The sequence below is a fragment of the Phyllobates terribilis genome, unplaced genomic scaffold, assembly GCF_046119375.1.
Source record: "Phyllobates terribilis strain yellow unplaced genomic scaffold, ASM4611937v1 Scaffold_7__3_contigs__length_470593459, whole genome shotgun sequence".
NCBI classification, from domain to species: domain Eukaryota; kingdom Metazoa; phylum Chordata; class Amphibia; order Anura; family Dendrobatidae; genus Phyllobates; species Phyllobates terribilis.
In genome coordinates this window covers 8,325,397-8,349,909 of record NW_027362767.1, presented here as the reverse complement: position 1 = coordinate 8,349,909, position 24,513 = coordinate 8,325,397, and the positions used below count along the sequence as shown (strand labels likewise).

General features: G+C 48.3%; 1 protein-coding gene across 1 annotated transcript in view; it reads right to left on the bottom strand.

Moving 5' to 3' along the window:
- LRRC74A (leucine rich repeat containing 74A) overlaps positions 1-24,513 on the bottom strand; it is a 72,338-nt gene that overhangs the window by 4,388 nt on the left and 43,437 nt on the right. Inside the window, exons 7-11 of the mRNA XM_073637464.1 lie at positions 13,755-13,949; positions 11,556-11,651; positions 11,330-11,473; positions 10,540-10,644; positions 9,450-9,535 (exon numbers count right to left, since the gene is read on the bottom strand). Coding sequence (XP_073493565.1) covers positions 9,450-9,535; positions 10,540-10,644; positions 11,330-11,473; positions 11,556-11,651; positions 13,755-13,949 — 626 coding nt within the window. The remainder of the gene's footprint in view (positions 1-9,449; positions 9,536-10,539; positions 10,645-11,329; positions 11,474-11,555; positions 11,652-13,754; positions 13,950-24,513) is intronic.

Genomic DNA, 24,513 nt, shown 5'->3' with positions numbered 1-24,513 from the left:
TTCACTTTAATTCTGGCTGTTGGAGAGGGGTACAGCAGTTTTACCCATGAGGTATACACTGGCCCGAACCCAAAGCGACTCAGCACCGACCACAGGTCGTCCCATTCCACACCGTCAAAGACTTTCTGTGCATCTAGAGAGACCACCACTCTCTTACCCGCATTTTCAGCTGGAATTTGCGTGTTTAAGTACAGCCTCCTTAAATTGACAGCAGTGGATTTATTTGGCATGAAGCCAGATAGGTCCGAGTGGACTACCTTGTCTATTACCCGGATTAGTCTGTTTGCCAGAGCCTTGGCCAGTATTTTGATATCTGCAGTCGAAAGTGATATTGGTCTATATGACTCTACCTTTTTATCTTTATTTTGTAGTTGGGCCTGACCAGTGCTCACCCCTCCCCCTCCCTATCTAGGGCCAAGCTCTAGGGTCATCCAGGGATTAGTGTCCTGCTCAACGATAGGTGTGGAACCTATATGGAGATGGTAGGATAGGCAGGGTGATATTAGATCTGCCTAGGGGTCTCCACTCCCTGTTTCCCTAGTGTTTGGGCTTCCTGTCCCTCCTCCCTTCATGTTGCACCTTAGTCTTTCCCACACCTTGTGTGACCATGCATAAATACAGAAGAAGAAAAAAACTGACACATGGTTTTGTGTATGTTTTTTTTTTGGGGGGGGGGTGTTTTCTTTTTTTTTTCTTTCTCCCTTGGTTTATGGATCCGGTTTCAGAGCTGTTAGAGCAGCTGCGCCGCCGTCTGTCTCTGGAGGTGACTGACCTCCGCTATGAGGTTCAGCAGCAACAACAGCGGCTGCAGGTCCCTAATGTGGGGGTCTCTGCAGGTAGGCCGGTCCAGCTTGAACCCAAGGTTGGCCTCCTGGACAGGTTTTCAGGAGGTAGGGACAAGTTTTTTGTGTTCAAGGAATCTTGCAAACTGTATTTTAAACTCCTTACTCCTCTGGAGATGAGGAGCAGCGAGTGGGAACTGTGATCTCACTACTGCCAAAAGATCCTCAATCCTGGGCTTTCTCTTTGCCGCATGGTTCGGTTTGTCTCCAGTCTGTGGAGAGGTTTTTCGGGGCTCTATCCCTCATCTATGATGACCCTGACCGTATCTCCTTAGCTGAGTCCAGGCTGCGTCGCCTTCTGCAGGGGAATCGGTCAGTAGAGATGTATAGTTCTGAATTCCGCAGATGAGCAACTGATACAAAATGGAATGACCCGGCTCTTAGGAGCCAATATTGTCAGGGTCTTACTGAAAGGTTGAAAGATGCCTTGGCAGTGTATGAAAACCCAGAGTCCTTGGAGGCTGCCATGTCTTTGGCCATATATGTTGATAGATGCCTTCGGGATAAGTGGGTGAGACGACCTTCTCTGGAGCCCTCTTTTGGAAGTAACGCCCCTTTGCCGGGGCAGCAGTCTGGGGGTGAACCAGTACTGGGGGAGGTGGAAGAACCCATGCAGTTAGGGGGTGCCTCTGCATCGTACGTTTCCCCTGAGATCCGCAAAAAGAAAGGCGTGTAGTTTTTTTGTGGAAAAAAGGGACATTTTATGGGGGCCTGTCCCTCGATTCCTAAGCAAAAGGAAACTCGATTAACCCTTGGTAGTCTGGTATTGGATAATAAAGGGGTGCGTTTATCATCAACCTGCAGTTCTCGGTTTGTCCTGACAGCAGAGGTGGTGCTAGAGAACAAGACTGAGAAAATTTCTGTGTTTGTTGACAGTGGAGCCAGAGTCAACATGGTGGATGCTGAGTTTGTGAAGACTCATGGTCTTGCTTGTTGTACTTTAGCTAAACCTGTTTCCATCTTCGTCATCGACTCGGCACCACTTGCACAGAACGCTCTAACTCAGATTGTACGTAATGTAAAACTGAGGGTGAGGTCGGTTCTTTGTGAGATAATTCCTTGCTATGTCCTGGACAATCTTCCCACTCTAATTGTACTGGGTCTACCCTGGTTAGTGAAACATAATCCGTTGGTGGATTGGCAATCCAGGGAGATCATTGAGTGGGGAGATTACTGCCATGAGAACTGTTTAAACATTTCCCTTCCTACAGTCTCTACAGAGACCTTACCTGCATCTTTGTCTGGTTTTGAGGATGTTTTTTCTGAGAGGGGTATCAGGATTTGCCTCCTCATCGTGCTTATGACTCTATTAACCTGACCCCCGGAGCTAAACTACCAAAGTCCAGGCTGTATAATCTTTCCGGCCCTGAGAGACAAGCCATGAAGGATTTCATTGCGGAAAGTCTGGAGAAGGGAAATATCAGACCCTCATTTTTGCCCTTGGCGGCAGGGTTCTTCGTGAAGAAAAAAGATGGCGGTCTACGTCCCTGTTTAGATTTCCGGGAATTAAATCAAATTACCATCCAAGATCCATACCATCTTCCTCTGATTTCTGATTTGTTCAGCCAGGTTGTGGGAGCTAATGTGTTCTCCAAGTTGGATTTAAGGGGGAGCCTACAATCTGGTTAGAATCAGAGAAGGGGACGAATGGAAGACAGCGTTCAATACCCCTGAAGGGCATTTTGAGAGTCTGGTTATGCCTTTCGGTCTGACCAATGCACCTGCGGTATTCCTGCATTTCATTAATGATATTTTCCATCATTTGGTGGGGAGGTTTGTGCTGGTCTATCTGGATGATATTTTGGTTTACTCACCTGATTTTGAGACACATCGGGGGCATGTTAAGCAGGTGCTCCAGATATTAAGGGATAACAAACTATATGCCAAACTAGAAAAGTGTGTTTTTTCGCCATCCAAGAGGTGCAGTTTTTAGGGTACCTGTTGTCATCTTCGGGTTTTCGGATGGATCTGGAGAAGATCCGTGCAGTCCTTGATTGGGACCGTCCCGAGAACCTGAAGGCTCTACAGCGTTTTCTGGGCTTTGCTAATTTTTACCGGAAATGTATCCAAAATTATTCGGTAATTGTGAAACCCCTTACTGACATGATAAGGAAGGGGTCTGATCTTTCTTAATGGTCGGATGCCACCCTGCAGGCTTTTTCCTCCCTAAAGAGCTGTTTTGCCACGGCACCTATACTCAGTCAACCCAATGTTTCCCAATCCTTTATTGTGGAAGTTGATGCGTCAGAGGTGGGGGTTGGGACTGTGTTGTCTCAGGGTCCGTTTCCTGGTAAATGGCGTCCATGCGCTTTCTTTTCGAAGAAATTGTATTCGGCTGAGAGAAATTATGACTTGGGTAATAGGGAACTTTTGGCGATTAAATTGGCGTTCGAAGAATGGAGACATTGGTTAGAGGGGGCTGTCCATCCTATTACTGTTATTACGGACCATAAGAACCTGTCATATCTTTCCTGGTGGTGGTGACCATGCTGACCCTGCCCCGATTTTGCAGAAGGGGGTAGTCATTTCGGCATTGTACCCTGAACAGGAGGGTGAGGTGTTGGAGGTCACGGAGACTCCCCTGCCTCCTGCCCTTCTGGGAGGTTATTTGTACCATCTAATCTGCGCAGAAAAGTAATTAGGGAACATCACAACTCTGTGCTTGCTGGGCATCCAGGTGGCCGGGGTTTCATCGGGATGTGATTGAACACGTATCAGCTTGTAGTATTTGCGCGCATTCTAAAGTATTGCATACCCGTCCGTCTGGTACTTCTCTTCCGCCACATATTCCTAGCAGGCCATGGACACACTTGTCCATGGATTTTATTAGTGACCTACCGGTTTCTGTGGGCAAAACGGTGGTTTTAGATAGGTTCAGTAAAATGGTTCATTTTGTCGCATTACCTGCACTTCCAAATGCCAAGACACTTGCTCGGGTGTTTATTAATGATATCGTGAAACTTCACGGGGTTCCCTCCGATGTGGTGTCAGATCGGGGGACCCAGTTTGTTTACAAGTTCTGGAAGGCATTCTGTTCTCGACTGGGGGTGCAGCTGTCCTTTGCCTCTGCCTTCCACCCTCAGTCATATGGGCAGACTGAGCGCATTAACTAGAATCTGGAGACTTACCTCAGGTGTTTTGTCTCCGAAAACCAGGAGGATGGGTCATCTTTCTTACCGCTGGCAGAATTTGCTATTAATAATCATCGCCAAAAATCTACCGGTAGATCACTGTTCTTTGGTGCATACAGTTTCCATCCACGGTTTGGTACTTTTAGTGGGGGAGGGGCTTCGGGAGTTCCTGAGGAGGAACGTTTTGCTTCGTCGCTCTTCTCGGTGTGGCAGGGGGGAGGAGGGTGGAGGGGTTCTGAGTAATTTGAAGATCATGGGAGACAGGTACAAACATATGGCTGACAGAAAACACTCGCCAGGTCCGGACTTGAGTGTGAATCACTTTGTGTGGTTGTCTACCAGGAATATCAAGTTGAAGGTTCCTTCCTGGAGGCTGGGACCTAGACTTATTGGTCCCTATAAAATAACCACTGTCATTAACCCAGCAGCAGTTCGTCATGAGCTACCTCAGGCCCTTAAAATCCACAGTGTCTTTCACAGGTCTCTGCTCAAGAAATATGTAGAACATCTTGAGTCTTCTCCCCTACCGCTGCCCCCAACATAGTTGATGGTAATTTGGAGTTTCAGATTTTGAGGATGTGGGTTTCAGCATCAGAGGTGAATGCCCCTAGGTTGGTTTGTGCATTCCACACCTCTTATCCTGAGAAACCTGGTCCTGAGTGTCCAGAGACCACTCGTAGAAGGGGGGATACTGTCACGGGTGTCTCAGGTGTAATAGACAGTCGCTCTGTATCTGGCTGTAGAAGGTCACTGCGTTTGGCATTACAGACGCCTTCTTAATCCTTCTACCTTTAGGACCCAGCGGTGACCTCCCTCCTGCTGCTGATTGACACACCCTTGCCTGGGAGTTAAAAACACTCAGTTTGCTCCAGGGAATCGCCAGGGATACTTCTATGTACAGGCTTGGAGCATTAGTAGTCTGCTAGAGACTTCTCTGGTGCCCTTGGAGGACAGTTGGCGTTACTCCTCTGGTGTCTGCTCAATCTAACTTTATCCCCTTTGTTTGTCTACCTTGTTGTCTTTAGTTTGTAGTGGGACCTGACCAGTGCTCACCCCTCCCCCTCCCCCAATTGCCTCCAAAACTTCTCCCAAGTGTCCCCCATCATTATGCATTCTGTGCTCCAACCAGGGCTGTGGAGTCAGAGTCCATGTTGGTGAAGTTTGAGTCAGTATAAAATGGACCGATTCCAACTCTTAAAATATATCAAAAAAACAAATACTAACCCATGAATTAATGTCATAACATAATCATGTTATAATTAATGAATCACAAGATAGACATTCTACGGACTCACTCCATTAGTTCAAAACGTCATAACTAATCATCACCAATAAGACAAAAGATGTGTCAAGTACAGTAAAAAATATATATTTTATTAGACAAATAGTAAAAAGCTCATAAAATACAAAGTAGCACAAATAATCAATAGTGAGCACCATAAAAAGCACCACCAGGAGGAACACACAATGCAAAAAAAAGTGCACGATGCACTTTAGGATATGTTATAGTCACTGACTACTTTACTCTACTGATATTAGCCATTCATATTTATTTATGATTTTCAGCCGTCCTGGTTACAGGTGGACCCCTTAGAGTATATATTAGTGGTCGACCCCTTAGAGTATATATTAGTGGTCCTTTTTTTGCCATTGTGTGTGCCTCCTGGTGGTGCTTTTTATGGTGCTCACTATTGATTATCTGTGCTACTTTGTATTTTATGTGCTTTTTACTATTTGTCTAATAAAATATATATTTTTTACTGTTCTTGACACATCTTTTTTTCTTATTCTTAAAATATATAATAAATTGGGTACAGTCAGTTCAATGCAGTTTGTGGGGAATATTTTTTCATAAGAAATTGGGAAAGTTATGAAATGTCCTATAAATGTCTGTCCTATTCCTGATCTCAGGGTCTGGACTTTTAGCTGAGATGAGTCTGTGCTACAGTAAATTTATCACTTACACATCAGCCGTGTATGGGGGAGTCGGAGTCGTGGAGTCAGAGTCAGATTGTAGTCGGTGTCATGGAAATTGAGGAGTCGGATAGGAGGTTTGGCTTACCGACTCCACAGCCCTGGCTCCAACATGTCCGATTATTTACCATACTTAGAACTTTCCGCAGGAACTTGAAAACGCATCTCTTCAAGAAAGCTACAGCCTGCAATGGACTTGCTGCCACCACACCACCACCGGAGCTGCCATTTCACCACAGTCTGCAATGACCTCGCTACCACCTCCCCACAGACTGCAATGACCTCACTGCACGCCTCACCACCACCGGAGCTGCCACATTACCACAGCCTTCAATGATTTCACTGCCACATCATCACCACCGGAGCTGCCACCTCACCATAGCCTGCAATGATCTCACTGACACCTCGCCACGACCGTGCTGGCACTTCACCACAGCCAGCAATGACCTCGCTACCCGTTCATCCAAGCCTGCAATGACCTCGCTACCACCTCACCAAAGCCTGCAATGACCTCGCTACCACCTCACCACAGCCTGTAATGACCTCGCTACCACCTCACCACAGCCTGTAATGACCTCGCTGCCACCTCACCACCACTGGAGCTGCCACCTCACCACAGCCTGCAATGACCTTGCTGCCACCCTGCCACAGCCTGCAATGGCCCCGCTGCCACATCACCACCACTGGAGCTGCCACCTCACTACAGCCTGCAATGACCCTGCTATCGCCTCACCACCACTGGAGCCGCCACCTCACCACAGCCTGCAATGACCTTGCTGCCACCCTGCCACAGCCTGCAATGGCCCCGCTGCCACATCACCACCACTGGAGCTGCCACCTCACCACAGCCTGCAATGACCCTGCTATCGCCTCACCACCACTGGAGCCGCCACCTCACCACAGCCTGCAATGACCTTGCTACCACCTCACCACAGCCTGCAATGGCCCCGCTGCCACCTCACCACCACTGGAGCTGCCACCTCACTACAGCCTGCAATGACCTTGCTGCCACCCTGCCACAGCCTGCAATGGCCCCGCTGCCACATCACCACCACTGGAGCTGCCACCTCACCACAGCCTGCAATGACCTTGCTACCACCTCACCACAGCCTGCAATGGCCCCGCTGCCACCTCACCACCACTGGAGCTGCCACCTCACTACAGCCTGCAATGACCTTGCCGCCACCCCGCAACAGCCTGCAATGGCCCCGCTGCACCTCACCACCACTGGAGCTGCCACCTCACTACAGCCTGCAATGACCTTGCTGCCCCCCCCACAGCCTGCAATGGCCCCGCTGCACCTCACCACCACTGGAGCTGCCACCTCACCACAGCATGCAATGACCTTGCTGCCACCCCGCCACAGCCTGCAATGGCCCCGCTGCCACCTTACCACCACTGGAGCTGCCACCTCACCACAGCCAGCAATGACCCTGCTATCACCTCACCACCACTGGACCAGCCGCAACCCCCTAACCTACTGTCTCTTTCCCTATTATGCTATAGACTGTAAGCCCGCAAGGGCAGGGCCCTCTCTTTTTTGTACCAGTCCGTCACTGCTAGTTTGTTCACTATAATTTATATTTTGTAAGTAATCCCTTATGTGCAGCAACATGGAATCAATGGTGCTCTAAAAATAATTAATATCAGGACAAAGAAGATGAAATGATAGAAAACATGATGAGAGAGGATGTTTTAGAAAGAAGAAGAAAAGATAGAAGTCAGGTGAGAGATACAGTAGTGTTCAAAATAATAGCAGTGTGTTCAAAAACATGAGTTATTACAAAACCTTTATACTAGTTGTTATTTCCAGCATTGGGAACATTGCACGCTGTTTTCTAATTCAAAACATGAAGAGAAATGTAGATATTTTTTAACTACTTTACAGAAAATAACAAAAAATTAACATTGGACTGTTCTAAAAAATAGCAGTGTCTGTATTTGTCTTTTTTTGAGGATTTATCATTCCTGTGAATCACTAACCTAATATTTAGTTGTTACCCACAGTTTTTTAGAACTGCTTCACATCTATGTTGCATAGAGTCAACCAACTTCTGGCACCTGTCAGCTGTTATTCCAGCCCAGAATTTTTTGGCATTTGTTGGCTTTGCCTTGGAAACAGCATTTTTGATGTCACCCCACAAATGTTTTATCGGATTAAGGTCCGGGGATTGGGCTGGCCACGCCATAACCTAAATATTGTTGGACTGGAACCAAGATTTTGCCCATTTACTGGTGTGTTTAGGGTCGTTGACTTGTTGAAACACCCATTTCAAGGGCATATCCTCTTCAGTGTAAGGCAACATGACCTCTTCAAGTATTTTAATATATACAGACTGGTCCATAATCCCTGGTATGCGGTAAATCGGTCCGGCACCATAGTAAGAGAAACATGCCCATATCATGATGTTTCCACCATGCTTCACTGTCTGCAGAGTGTACTGTGGCTGAATGCAGAGTTTGGGGGTCGTCTGATGAACTGTCTGTGGCCCTTAGACCCAAAAAGAACAATTTTACTTTCATCAGTCCACAAAGTGTTTCTCTATGTCTCTTTAGGCCGGTTGATGTGTTCTTTGGCGAATTGTATCCGCTTCAGTACATTTCTTTTTATTAAAAGTGGGACTTTGCAGGGACTTCTTGCTCAGAGATTAGCTTCACACAGTCATCTTCTGACTGTCACAGTCCTCACAGGTAACTGGAGACTGTCTGTGATCATCCTGGAGCTGATCATTGGCTGAGCCTTTGCCATTCTGGCTATTCTTCCATCCATTCGGATGGTCATCTTCTGTTTTCTTCCACGTCTCTCTGGTCTTGCTTTCCATTTTAAAGCATTGGAGATCATTTTAGCTGAACAGCATCATTGTCTGCACTTCTTTATAAGTTTTACCCTCTCCAATCAACTTTTTAATCATAGTACACTGTTCTTCTGAACAATGTCTGGAACGACCCATATCTCTCAGGCTTTCAAGGAGAAATGCATGTACAACATGTGCTGGCTTCACCCTTATATAAGGGCCACCTGATTCACCCCTGTTTCTTCACAGAATGATTGACCTCACTGATTGATCTCCACACTGCTATTATTGTGAACACTCCCCGTACAATTACAATTATTCACATACACAGACTCAAAAACCTGCAGATGATGAATGCGGAGGCTGGGGGTTTTCTTACAATCTACTGCACCAACTGGGAAATTGTCTGACATGTGGTGATAGAATTTATACCAGAAACAGAGATTAATCTGGTCAGTCATGTCGGGCTGCTAGTATTTTGAACACTACTGTACCACTGAGACAGAAACTAAATGGAGAGAGAAGACACAAGAGAAGATAGTGTGAAAGTTTCATTTAAAAAAAAAGCTCAAATATGAACAGATTCTTATAGCCAAGCAGGCCAGTTGTAGAAACGAGGCCGACATTAGACTGACGAGAAGAGAGACCCGGACAACAGTGATGTGCACACTAGAGAATAATATGATCTATGGCGTACACCCCCTCACCTGTAGTCTATGGTACCCGTCAGATCTTTATCCAATCTTTGCACCAATGAATCCATCTGAGCAGCATCCAAAGGCAGACCTGTCACCTGAGAAAAGAAGATTTTGGGAAATTGAGGTGGCACTTTATTGTCCATGATTTATATTGATGTTCACAACCCTAGTCTTGGTCCCTGACTTTACTGGTCTCGAGTTTACAATTTTACAGCACTTGGCAGTGAATATAGCACCAGAAAGTGAAGCTATTGTTAAGGGAGGGCACCAACGTCCCTTCACGGTTGACCAAGTGAGTGTCAAATTATTATGTTGTAAGGTTGATTGCAATCCAATAGAAAACCAGACGGAGACAAAGCTCTGCATTGGGGGGATTCAAGAATCTCTGATCCCGTTTATTTTGCTTAGCATTTTATATTGTTTTGAGTTTATTAATGTCCAATCATCTACAGCCGTACTACAGTATTACAAGCTTGAGCCAATGTTAGTGCAATTATTACGGAAACACATATATGGTCATATTATCGTTAGTTCGAAGCACGCTGGAAATTTACAAGGTCGTACATCCCGGCTCAGACTAGTCAGATAACGGGAGCAGGGTGTCTCACAGAATGTTCTTGTGAGAAAAGGTCAGTGTGAGAAAGTTGCATGGGAAGACAAAGAAAGAATGTATGTTATGCAAGGAGTGATAATAACATGATTTTAAAGCAAGCAGACAAAATGGAGTTGCTCTAGCATGAGTATCAATATGTCCTTTACACTTGGATAGCATGAATATTAATATGTCCTTTACACTATGAAGTCCCTAGCTACTGTCAAGCAGTATCCACAAAAGTTTCTAGGCTGCTTCTTGCAGATGAGATCTCAAACCATAGAAAGCTGTAGAATGCAGAAAAAAGTTGATGTCATTGCAGGTGTCAAGAGATGGCTAAAATTCTAGTTATAGGTGGAATAATGAGGACCTAGCTCACTGCTGTGAAATGCACTTTCAGTATGTCAGCGCAATCCAATGTCACTGGTAAAGAAAAAATATATATGAAGGTCCCTAATGTCTATAAGACAATGAAAGACTACATTTTACACCTAGCACAATACTTACTGCCATATATCTGCAGAAATCGCTGACAGGAATGCTCATGCTGCCATCTTTGTCCATGTTCTTGAAAAAATCAAGCAATCGAAGTTTGCGTTCATCTAGGAAATCCTGAAAGACAAGAGCTTTCATGAATACATGATCAACACTGACATATTCCTGTCACTGTACCGAATCGTCAGGGGATGGGATCAAACCTCACAATAACCACTCCGACTGGAAAATCCTCAAACATTGAAAACCAAAAACTCCAACTTTCCATTAGAAAAGCTAGAAGTCTTCAGAACATGTTGGGAAAAGTCTGATAAGTGCATGGGACAATGTTGTTTTTGAGCACCGTTCAAAATAAGTGCATGGGACAATGTTGTTTTTGAGCACCGTTCAAAATAAGTGCATGGGACAATGTTGTTTTTGAGCACCGTTCAAACGCTCTGATGCTTGCAGGACACAGCGCTTTGTATTGTGCACTATCTGGCAGCTCATGGATTAACAAGAGCTGATTGGGATTTAAGACCGTTTTGTGAAGCAGCACACATTGCTGACCGCACTAATAAACCCTACACAGACAATAAAGGTCCATTTACACTGTAAGATTATAGTGAACGGGTGTCACTAGGAACTCTCGTTTCACAATAATCTTACAGTATAAACAGGCTGCCCATCAACTGCTCGTTCGACAGGTGAAATTATTTTTTCCTTGGTGTATCGTGGTTGGCAGCTGTCAGCTCCAGGTTTCATCTGGCCATTGTTTTCATACATGAGGGTTTAAATCTGTCAAAACTATAATATGCGGCACCTGAATGATCCTCATTGGATCTGGACGAGCAGAATGTTTTTTGGTGACAAACCCTTTTTTTCCAGCAAACCGGACATGTAGAGCAGGACGGGATGTGGAAGCCGACTTGAGGAGGGACAAGAACTGATCATTAACCAGAACATTCTGAAAGTTGAAGACACGAGACCTTTAATGTGTGCACCATAAAATCCATTTGTTGCTCTGTAGAAATCCCTGGCATACTCACAGAGATGTCCAGCTCCTCAATCTTGTTCTCTGGCCTCTTAGTAATGCCATTTAGTAAAGTGATAGCACCCTCCACTGTGATGGGATTTCTGGACATCTACATTGATGAGACAGCAAATACAATTGAGTAGAACCAAAGTTCTTAATATGTCTGCTCAGCTATCAGGTACAGTTGGATAAGATGTGTAAGGCTGATGATGACTGGACACTGTATAACTCTATAAGAGGAATATGCTACACATACACTGCCGATCAGATATCTAGAACCAGATTATAAATGGAATCTCGGCACAGAAGACAATCAGCTGCCATTACTGCTCATCTCCAGTTATACATAGCTGAGCTTATAGCAATAGTGCTGGTTACCACATAGGTTCTCAAAGCAGACATGAGAAAGGACTGGAGAAACATGTGATGGACAGAGACGTCACCTCCAAGACTGGTCAATACAAGAACATGGAAAAGAATGGAGAAATGTGGTGGACAGAGACGTCACCTCCAAGACTGGTCAATACAAGAACAGGGAAAAGAATGGAGAAATGTGGTGGACAGAGGCGTCACCTCCAAAACTGGTCAATACAAGAACAGGGAAAAGAATGGAGAAATGTGGTGGACAGAGACGTTACCTCCAAGACTGGTCAATACAAGAACAGGGGAAAGAATGGAGAAATGTGATGGACAGAGACGTCACCTCCAAGACTGGTCAATACAAGAACAGGGAAAAGAATGGAGAAAGGTGGTGGACAGAGGCGTCACCTCCAAGACTGGTCAATACAAGAACAGGGAAAAGAATGGAGAATTGTGGTAGACAGAGACGTCACCTCCAAGACTGGTCAATACAGGAACAGGGAAAAGATTGGAGAAATGTGGTGGACAGAGATGTCACCTCCAAGACTGGTCAATACAAGAACAGGGAAAAGAATGGAGACTCAGGAGAGGAATGGAGAAATGTGGTGGCCAGAGACATCACCTCAAAGACTGGTCAATACAAGAACAGGGAAAAGAATGGAGAAATGTGATGGACAGAGACGTGACCTCCAAGACTGGTCAATACAAGAACAGGGAAAAGAATGGAGACTCAGGAGAGGAATGGAGAAATGTGGTGGACAGAGACGTCACCTCCAAGACTGATCAATACAAGAACAGGGAAAAGAATGGAGAAATGTGATGGACAGAGACGTCACCTCCAAGACTGGTCAATACAAGAACAGGGAAAAGAATGGAGAAATGTGGTGGACAGAGACGTCACCTCCAAGACTGGTCAATACAAGAACAGGGAAAAGAATGGAGAAATGTGGTGGACAGAGACGTCACCTCCAAGACTGGTCAATACAAGAACAGGGAAAAGAATGGAGAAATGTGGTGGACAGAGACGTCACCTCCAAGACTGGTCAATACAAGAACAGGGAAAAGAATGGAGAAATGTGGTGGACAGAGGCGCCTCATCTGAGACTGGTCAATGACAGGAAAAAGAATGCAGACATGGGAAAGAACTGGAGAAACAATACAAGAACAGGGAGAAGATCACATGGAAGATGACCAGAGAAATGTGCGAAGGACAGAGAAGCCTTGTCTGAAACTAGTCAATACAAAGACAAGGAAAAGAAAGCAAGTATGGGAGAGGAATACAAAAACAGAACGCAGACATGGGAGATGACTGGAGAAACAATACTACAACAGGGAAATGATGGCATGAGGGAGGACTGGAGAAATATATGATGGACAGAGATGCCTTATCCGAGACTCGTCACAACAAGAACGAAGAAAACAACCCAGACACAAGAGATGACTGAAGAAACGTGTTTGATAGAGATGTCTAAGCCGAGATTGGTCAGTCCAAGAACAGGGAAAGAACGCAATCTTGGAAGAGGACTGGAGAAAGGTGATCAAAAAAGAAGTTTCAATGTCAAGTGTCTGCAGCACAGGGTGAGACAGAAGGAACAGAAGAGAAGGTGCTGGAGAAAGCTTGATATATTTGTCCAGCATGGTAGATGAGGTGTTGTCATTGTCTTGAAAGGAAAATTAATCCTAAATACAGAAGGACACCATTTACTCACTGATTCCATACTTTAGTCAACAGTGTACAATATTGGCTGCAGGTATAAGATGTAGATCATGATTGATAATGTTGTACAAGTTCCATATAAGCCCTGGGCACAATTCTGCACACCACCTGTTTGCCCCTATCATTTTGTGTTACCTTGAGCACGACCAGTGTCTCATTACTCTCTAGGCCTTTGCAGATAAGTCTGACGCCCTCGTTACTGATCCGGTTACAGTTGATATTGAGGTGAAGCAGGGAACTATTCACTCTCAGTGCCTCTCCCAGTGCAAGAGCTCCCTCATTGCCAAAACCATTATAGGACAGATCTAGGACTTTAAGCATGCCATTCACCTGTGTGGAATCATAGAATATTCTTGGGATGGTTTTTCAACAAACACTCAGGAAACATCTAAAAGAGTACATTTCTGTGTAAGATGTGCTAACATTGGTGTGATAAAGTGACAAAACCTGGATTAGTATGGAGTGGAGGTTGGTGGGATGAGGTGAAAGGACCTGGGTCAGTATGGGGTAACTGTTAGTGGAATGAGGTGACAGGCACTGGATTAGTATGGGGTGGATGTTGGTGGGATGAAGTGACGGGCTCTAGATTAGTATGGGGTGGATGTAGGATGGCTGAGGTGACAGAATCTAGATTAGTATGGGGTAGATATTGGTGGGATGAGGTGGCAGGCTCTGGATTAGTATTGGGTGGATGTTGGTTGGATGAGGTGATGGGCACTGGATTAGTATGGGGTGAATGTTGGTGGTATGAGGTGACAGGCTCTGGATTACTATGGGGTGGATGTTGGGATGAGTTGACGGGCACTTGATTAGTGTAGGGTGGATGTTGGGAAGAGGTGACAGGCTCTAGATTAGTATGGGGTAAATGTTGGTGGGATGAGATGACAGGACTTCCATTAGTATGGGGTGGATGTTGGTGAGATGGAGTAAGAGGACCTGTGTCAGTATGGGGTGGATGTTGGTGGGATGAGATGATAGGCTCTGGATTAGTATGGGGTGGATGTTGGAGGGATGAGGTGACAGGACCTGTATTAGTATGGGGTAGATGTTGGTGGGATGAGATGACAGGACTTGGATTAGTATGGGGTGGATTTTGGTAGGATGAGGTGATGGGCACTGGATTAGTATGGGGTGGATGTTGGTAGGATGAGGTGATGGGCACTGGATTACTATGGGGTGGATGTTGGAGGGATGAGGTAACAGAACCTGTAGTAGTATGTGGTAAATGTTGGTGGGATGAAGTCACAGGACCTGGATTAGTATGGGGTAGATGTTGGTGGGATGAGGTGATAGGTTCTGGATTAGTATGGAGTGGATTTTGGTGGGATGAAGTCACAGGACCTGGATTAGTATGGGGTGGATGTTGGTGGGATGAGGTGAGAGGACCTGGATTAGTATGGGGTACATGTTGGTGGGATGAGGTGAGAGGACCTGGATTAGTATGGGGTACATGTTGGTGGGATGAGGTGACAGGACCTGGATTAGTATGGGGTAGATGTTGGTGGGATGAGGTGATGGGCACTGGATTAGTATGCGGTAGATATTGGTGGGATGAAGTGACAGGACCTGGATTAGTACGGGGTAGATATTGGTGGGATGAAGTGACATGACCTGGATTAGTATGGGGTACATGTTGGTGGGATGAGGTGACAGGACCTGGATTAGTATGGGGTAGATATTGGTGAGATGAGGTGACAGGACCTTGATTAGTATGGGGTAGATGTTGGGATAAGGTGATGGGCACTGGATTAGTATGGGGTAGATGTTGGTGGGATGAGGTGACAGGACCTGGATTAGTATGGGGTAGATGTTGGTGGGATGAGGTGATGGGCACTGGATTAGTACGGGGAAGATGTTGGTGGAATGAGGTGATAGAACCTGGATTAGTATGGGGTAGATGTTGGTGGGATGAGGTGATGGGAACTGGATTAGTATGGGGTAGATGTTGGTGGGATGAGGCGACAGGACCTGGATTAGTATGGGGTAGATGTTGGTGGGATGAGATAACAGGACCTGGATTAGTATGGGGTGGATGTTGGTGGGATGAGGTGATGGGAACTGGATTAGTATGGGGTAGATGTTGGTGGGATGAGGTGACAGGACCCGGATTAGTATGGGGTAGATGTTGATGGGATGAGATAACAGGACCTGGATTAGTATGGGGTGGATGTTGGTGCGATGAGGTGACAGGACCTGGATTCGTATGGGAAGGATGTTGGTGGGTTGAGGAGATGGGCACTGGATTAGTATGGGGTGGATGTTGGTGGGATGAGGTGACAGGACCTGGATTAGTATGGGGTCGATGTTGGTGGGATGAGGTGATGGGCACTGGATTAGTATGGGGTAGATGTTGCTGGGATGAGATGACGGGACCTGAATTAGTATGAGGTAGATGTTGTTGGGATGAGATGACAGGACCTGGATTAGTATGGGGTAGATGTTGGTAGAATGAGGTTATGGGCGCTGGATTAGTATGGGGTAGATGTTGGTGGGATGAGGTGACAGGACCTGGATTAGTATGGGGTACATGTTGGTGGGATGAGGTGACAGGACCTGGATTAGTATGGGGTACATGTTGGTGGGATGAGGTGACAGGACTTAGATTAGTATGGGGTAAATGTTGGTGAGATGAGGTGATGGGACTTGGATTAGTATGGGGTGGATGTTGGTGGGATGAGGTGATGGACACTGGATTAATATGGGGTGGATTTTGGTGGGATAAGGTGACAGGACCTGGATTAGTATGGGGTAGATGTTGGTGGTTTGAGGTGACAGGACATGGATTAGTATGGGGTAAATGTTGGTTGGGTGAGGTGATAGGTTCTGGGTTAGTATGGGGTGGAATTTGGTGGGATGAGGTGACAGGACCTAGATTAGTATGGGGTAGATGTTGATGGGATGAGGTGACAGGACCTGGATTAGTATGGGGTGGATGTTGGTGGGATGAGGTGATTGGCACTGGATTACTATGGAGTGGATGTTGGGATGAGTTGACAGGCACTTGATTAGTGTGGGGTGGATGTTGGGATGAGGTGACAGGCTCTGGATTAGTATGGAGTAAATGTTGGTGGGATGAGATGACAGAACCTCCATTAGTATGGGGTGGATGTTGGTGAGATGGGGTAAGAGGACCTGTGTCAGTATGGGGTGGATGTTGGTGGGATGAGATGATAGGCTCTGGATTAGTATGGGGTGGATGTTGGAGTGATGAAGAGACAGGACCTGGATTAGTATGGGGTAGATGTTGGTGGGATGAGGTGACAGGACCCGGATTAGTATGGGGTAGATGTTGATGGGATGAGATAACAGGACCTGGATTAGTATGGGGTGGATGTTGGTGCGATGAGGTGACAGGACCTGGATTCGTATGGGAAGGATGTTGGTGGGTTGAGGAGATGGGCACTGGATTAGTATGGGGTGGATGTTGGTGGGGTGAGGTGACAGGACCTGGATTAGTATGGGGTCGATGTTGGTGGGATGAGGTGATGGGCACTGGATTAGTATGGGGTAGATGTTGGTGGGATGAGGTGACAGGACCTGGATTTGTATGGGGTAGATGTTGGTGGGTTGAGATGACGGGACCTGGATTAGTATGAGGTAGATGTTGTTGGGATGAGATGACAGGACCTGGATTAGTATGGGGTAGATGTTGGTAGAATGAGGTTATGGGCACTGGATTAGTATGGGGTAGATGTTGGTGGGATGAGGTGACAGGACCTGGATTAGTATGGGGTACATGTTGGTGGGATGAGGTGACAGGACCTGGATTAGTATGGGGTAGATGTTGGTGGGATGAGGTGACAGGACTTGGATTAGTATGGGGTAAATGTTGGTGAGATGAGGTGACGGGACTTGGATTAGTATGGGGTGGATGTTGGTGGGATGATGTGATGGACACTGGATTAATATGGGGTGGATGTTGGAGGGATGAGGTGACAGGACCTGGATTAGTATGGGGTAAATGTTGGTGGGATGAGGTGATAGGTTTTGGATTAGTATGGAGTGGATTTTGGTGGGATAAGGTGACAGGACCTGGATTAGTATGGGGTAGATGTTGGTGGTTTGAGGTGACAGGTTTTGGAATAGTATGGGGTGGATGTTGGTGGGATGAGGTGAAAGTACCTGGATTCTTATGGGAAGGATGTTGGTGGGATGAGGTGATGGGCACTGGATTAGTATGGGGTGGATGTTGGAGGGATGAGGTGACAGGACATGGATTAGTATGGGGTAAATGTTGGTGGGGTGAGGTGATAGGTTCTGGGTTAGTATGGGGTGGAATTTGGTGGGATGAGGTGACAGGATCTAGATTAGTATGGGGTAGGTGTTGATGGGATAAGGTGACAGGCTTTGGATTAGTATGGGGTGGATGTTGGTGAGATGAGGTGACAGGACCTGGATAAGTATGGGGTGGATGTTGGTGGGATGAGGTGATTGGCACTGGATTACTATGGAGTGGATGTTGGGATGAGTTGACAGGCACTTGATTAGTGTGGGGTGGATGTTGGGATGAGGTGACAGGCTCTGGATTAGTATGGAGTAAATGTTGGTGGGATGATATGACAGAACCTCCATTAGTATGGGGTGGATGTTGGTGAGATGGGGTAAGAGGACCTGTGTCAGTATGGGGTGGATGTTGGTGGGATGAGATGATAGGCTCTGGATTAGTATGGGGTGGATGTTGGAGTGATGAAGTGACAGGACCTGGATTAGTATGGGGTAGATGTTGGTGGGATGAGATGACAGGACTGGGATTAGTATGGGGTGGATTTTGGTAGGATGAGGTGATGGGCACTGGATTAGTATGGGGTGGATATTGGAGGGATGAGGTAACAGAATCTGTAGTAGTATGTGGTAAATGATGGTGGGATGAGGTGAAAGGTTCTGGATTAGTATGGAGTGGATGTTGGTGGGATGAGGTAACAGGACCTGGATTCGTATGGGGTAGATGTTGGTGGGATGAGGTGACAGGACCTGGATTAGTATGGGGTAGATGTTGGTGGGATGAGGTGACAGGACCTGGATTAGTATGAGGTAGATATTGGTGGGATGAAGTGACAGGACCTGGATTAGTATGGGGTAGGTATTGGTGGGATGAGGTGATAGGACCTGGATGAGTATGGGGTAGATGTTGGTGGGATGAGGTGACAGGACCTGGATTAGTATGGGGTAGATATTGGTGGGATGAAGTGACAGGACCTGGATTAGTATGGGGTAGATGTTGGTGAGATGAGGTGACAGGACCTTGATTAGTATGGGGTAGATGTTGTTGGGATGAGGTGATGGGCACTGGATTAGTATGGGGTAGATGTTGGTGGGATGAGGCGACAGGACCTGGATTAGTATGGGGTAGATGTTGGTGGGATGAGGAGATGGGCACTGGGTTAGTACGGGGAAGATGTTGGTGGAATGAGGTGATAGGACCTGGATTAGTATGGGGTAGATGTTGGTGGGATGAGGTGATGGGAACTGGATTAGTATGGGGTAGATGTTGGTGGGATGAGGTGACAGGACCTGGATTAGTATGGGGTAGATGTTGGTGGGATGAGATAACAGGACCTGGATTAGTATGGGGTGGATGTTGGTGGGATGAGGTGACAGGACCTGGATTCGTATGGGAAGGATGTTGGTGGGATGAGGTGATGGGCACTGGATTAGTATGGGGTAGATGTTGGTGGGATGAGGTGACAGGACCTGGAATAGTATGGGGTATATTTTGGTGGGATGAGATGACAGGACCTGGATTTGTTTGAGGTAGATGTTGGTGGGATGAGATGACAGGACCTGGATTAGTATGAGGTAGATTTTGGTAGAATGAGGTTATGGGCACTGGATTAGTATGGGGTAGATGTTAGTGGGATGAGGTGACAGGACCTGGATCTGTATGGGGTAGATGTTGGTGGGATGAGGTGACAGGACTTGGATTAGTATGGGGTAAATATTGGTGAGATGAGGTGACGGGACTTGGATTAGTATGGGGTGGATGTTGGTGGGATGAGGTGATAGACACTGGATTAGTATGGGGTAAATGTTGGTGGGATGAAGTGACAGGACCTGGATTAGTAAGGGGTAGATGTTGGTGGGATGAGGTGACAGGACCTGGATTAGTATGGGGTAGATATTGGTGAGATGAAGTGACAGGACCTGGATTAGTATGGGGTAGATGTTGGTGAGATGAGGTTAAAAGGCCTTGATTTAGTATGGGGTACATGTTGGTGAGATGAGGTGACAGGACCTGGATTTGTATGGGAAGGATGTTGGTGGGAGGAGGTGTTGGGCACTGGATTACTATGGGGTAGATGTTGGTGGGATGAGGTGACAGGACCTGGATTAGTATGGGGTAGATGTTGTTGGGATGAGGTGATGGGCACTGTAGCGCCGGCGTCCCTGCCCTCTGCTAGGCAGGGACGCTGTTCCCCTCACCTCTCTGCTCCGTGCCCGGCGTCCTCCTCCCGCTCTGCTGGCAGCGCGCGCTCCTTCCCAGCCACTGTGCTTAGGGCGCGCGCGCGCTCTCTCCCTCCCTCTTAAAGGGGCCGCGCGCGCCGTCCTAAGGAGTCCCCGGCCAATGGCCGGAGGACTTCACCATATATAAGGCACCTCCTCCAAAATGGAGGTGCCCGAGCAATGTTGTTGCACTGTTCACTACTCTGCTTCAGCCCTCAGGTCCCGTTGCCAGTTACCTGCCAGATACCTGCCAGATTCCTGCCAGCTTGCTGTCTTATTCCTGCCTGATTATCTGCTACCTGCCTGCTAGCCTGAGGTCCGACGGTCTGCCTTACTACTCCTGTCAGTCTGTCTAAGGACCAGCCTGTCCGCTCACCTGGGAGCGCACTTCAGCCACCTGCCTGCTTGCCTGAGGTCCGACGGTCTGCCTTCCAACTCCTGTCAGTCTGTCTATGGACCAGCTTGCCTGCTCACCTGGGAGCAAACATCTGCTACCTGCCTGCTAGCCTACCTGGAGGCTCCGCCGTCACGTGCTGTGACCACCTGCCTGTCCAGTGACTCCTGCCCGCTCACCTGGGAGCGCTCATCTGCTGCCTGTCTGCTAGCCTACCTGGAGGCTCTGCCGTCACGTGCTGTGACCACCCGCCTGTCCAGAGACTTCTGCCCGCTCACCTGGGAGCGCTCATCTGCCGCCTGTCTGTTGGTCTTCCTGGAGGCTCCGCCGTCACATGCTGTGACCACCCGTTCATCCAGAGACTCTCGCCTGCTCACCTGGGAGCTCACGTCTATCATCAGCCGCCACAGGTCGTACCAACCCTTTACCCAGAGACTGCCCCGGTCACTTGCCGTGACCATCTGCCCGTTCATTCAGAGACTGCCCCGGTCACTTGCTGTGACCATCTGCCCGTTCATCCAGAGACTGCCCCGGTCACTTGCCGTGACCTCCAGCCCGTTCACTCAGAGACTGTCCCGGTCACCTGCTGTGACTTCCTGCCCATCTTCCCTCGTCGCCACCCGCTCCCTTACAAGGACCGCCCCCTTGTATAGTAGCTCAGAGGTTCCGCCTCCCAGACCCGTTACAGTTTGCTCGGGCCATGGAACCCGGTGGCACCCAAGCTCCCTCGCTCTCGGACCTGTGTCATGAACTGTCCCGTCAAAGGTCCCAACAGGAGTCCTTCCTGGGTCACCTGCGGAATGTCAATACTCGCCTGGACACTCTGACTGCTCCACCAGCAACCTCCGCCAGTGCCATGTCTCGCAATCCGGCAGCTCCGCTGCCCACTAATACCATGGTATCCTACCCCGGACCCCGGCTTTCTGCACCTCCTCGCTTCGGAGGCGACTCCGCCCAGGCTCGGGGCTTCGTAAATCAGTGCACCCTGCACTTTGAACTATTGTCCCACCAGTTTAACTCCGACCGAGCCAAAATTGCATTCATCATATCCCATCTCACCGGGGAGGCCCTGGCCTGGCTAAATCCTCTATGGGAGAGAGGAGACCCCCTGGTGTCCAACTTGCCTGCTTTTCTCACGGCTTTCCGGAAAGTCTTCGACGAACCCGGACGGAAGACCTCATCCGCATCATCACTGCTACGCCTCCGTCAGGGAAGTCTCACCGTGGGCCAATATGGCATACGGTTCCGTACCCTTGCCTCGGAGCTGGCCTGGGATAACGACGCTCTGGTATCTGTCTTCTGGGAGGGTCTGTCCGGCCGTATTAAAGATGAACTTGCCGGTCGGGACATCCCTACCACTCTCGATGACCTAATAACTCTTGCCACCCGGTTTGACCTACGGTTCCAGGAGCGTGCCAAAGAGGTCACCCGTGAGAGGAGGTTACCACGTCTAGCTCCTACTTTTCAGAAACCCGTCACTCCCTCCGTCTCTACCCAGGTACACTCTCCTGAGCCTATGCAGGTCGACCAGACCAAGATGGTCAAAACCCGTCAGGACTTACGCCGTGCCGAGGGGAGCTGCTTCTACTGTGGCAGTAAGGAGCACCGGATCCGTACCTGCCCGGAGAGGTCGGGAAATGCCTGTGTCTAGGTTCGCTCAGAGAGGTCGACCTAGACAAGAATAAATCCTCTCCATCTCTGCTGTTGTCAGTCTCAATCGTCTGCGGGGAGAACCGTTATTTTGAACTAGCCCAACTTGACTCTGGAGCAGCCGGGAATCTTATTTCACAGTCCCTGGTAGAGAAATACCGCATCCCCACCAAACCTCTGGCTGTACCCTTGTCTGTTGCTGCCGTGGATGGGGGTCTCTTACCACGCCCCATCCAACTCATCACCGAATCCATTACTCTGCAGGTGGGAATGCTGCATTCTGAGAGTATCTCCTTTCATGTTCTGCCTGGACTCTCCCACGCCCTCTTGCTAGGCCTACCTTGGCTCCAGAGACATGCACCCGTGCTTAACTGGCAGACCGGAGAAGTCCTTCGCTGGGGACAGGACTGCCATAAGACCTGTCTGGTTCCCGTCCATCCCGTCCGTCCTTCTCCTACCCCAGCTAATCTACCTGGACTTCCGATTCCTTATTGGTCTTATGCTGATGTCTTTAATAAAAAGGAAGCAGAGACACTACCCCCTCATAGACCATACGACTGCCCTATCGACCTGTTACCTGGTACTACTCCTCCCCGTGGGCGTATTTATCCATTATCCGCTGCTGAGACCCGGTCGATGTCCGAATATATTGAGGAGAATCTGGCCAGGGGATTCATCCGGAAATCTACTTCCCCGGCGGGAGCAGGCTTCTTTTTCGTCAAAAAGAAGGACGGCTCTCTCCGTCCCTGTATAGACTATAGAGGCCTTAACCAGATCACGGTGAAGAATAAGTACCCCCTTCCGCTCATTCTGGAGTTATTTGATCGTCTGAGGGGGGCTAGAATCTTCACCAAACTGGACCTCCGTGGGGCGTACAACCTGGTTCGTATCCGTCAGGGGGATGAATGGAAGACGGCATTCAACACCCGGGACGGCCACTATGAATATCTGGTAATGCCCTTTGGTCTCTGTAACGCTCCTGCCGTCTTTCAAGAGTTGGTCAATGACATCTTCCGGGACCTTCTCTACTCCTGCGTAGTGGTGTACCTGGACGACATCTTGGTCTTCTCTCCGGATCTCCAGACTCACCGGAGGGACGTTCGTCAGGTCCTGCTCAGGCTCAGGCAGAATCACCTCTTCGCTAAATACGAGAAGTGCCTCTTTGAGCAGACCTCGCTTCCGTTTTTGGGCTACATTATTTCTCAGACCGGCCTACGAATGGATCCAGAGAAACTGTCTGCCATCGAGAAATGGCCTCGACCGGAGGGGTTGAAGGCCATTCAGCGATTCCTGGGCTTCGCTAACTACTACCGCCTCTTCATACCACACTTCTCTTCCCGGACTGCCCCAATTTCCGCGCTCACCCGTAAGGGTACTAATCCCAAAGAGTGGCCGCCCGAAGCAGAGGAGGCCTTTCTTTCCCTAAAACAGGCCTTCTCTTCCGCCCCGGTGCTGCATCGCCCGGACGGCAACAAGCAGTTCTTCCTGGAAGTTGACGCCTCCTCCTCTGGAGCCGGAGCGGTACTTACTCAAAAATCATCTTCCGGGAGAATGGTAACTTGTGGCTTCTTCTCCAAACTCTTCTCCTCTTCTGAGCGCAACTATTCCATAGGAGACCGAGAGTTATTGGCCATCAAGCTGGCGTTGGAGGAGTGGCGTTACCTACTCGAGGGGGCTCTTCACCCGGTAATAATTTACACTGACCACAAGAACTTGGCTTACCTCCAGCATGCCCAGAGACTTAACCCGCGCCAAGCCCGGTGGTCCTTGTTTTTTGCTCGCTTTGATTTTGTTCTTCATTTTCGCCCGGCTGACAAAAACGTCAAGGCAGACGCCTTGTCCCGATCCTTTCTGGTGTCCGATCTCGAGGAAGAACCTAAACATATCATCGATCCCGCCAGAGTAATGCAGGTGGCTCCCGTGAGTCTAAATCGTCTCCCTCCCGGTAAGACGTTTGTTTCAGTACCTGATCGGAAGAAGATCCTACACTGGGGCCATTCGTCTAAACTAGCTGGCCACGCCGGTCAGAAAAAGACCCTCCAGCTTATTGCCCGGCACTACTGGTGGCCTACCCTGCACAAGGACGTAATAGACTTTGTTTCTGCCTGTGTGTCCTGCGCCCGCAACAAAGTCCCGAGACACCTGCCAGCCGGTCGCCTCCTTCCGCTTCCTGTGCCTGCTGCCCCCTGGCAGCATATTGCTATGGACTTCATAACTGATCTCCCCGTCTCCACCGGTTGTACGGTCATTTGGGTGGTCGCTGATCGCTTTTCCAAGATGGCTCACTTTATTCCCCTGCCAGCCCTCCCGTCTGCACCCGAGCTGGCTAAAGACTTTATCCGCCACATCTTCCGTCTTCATGGCCTGCCCCTCCACATCGTGTCGGATCGTGGGGTACAGTTCACCTCA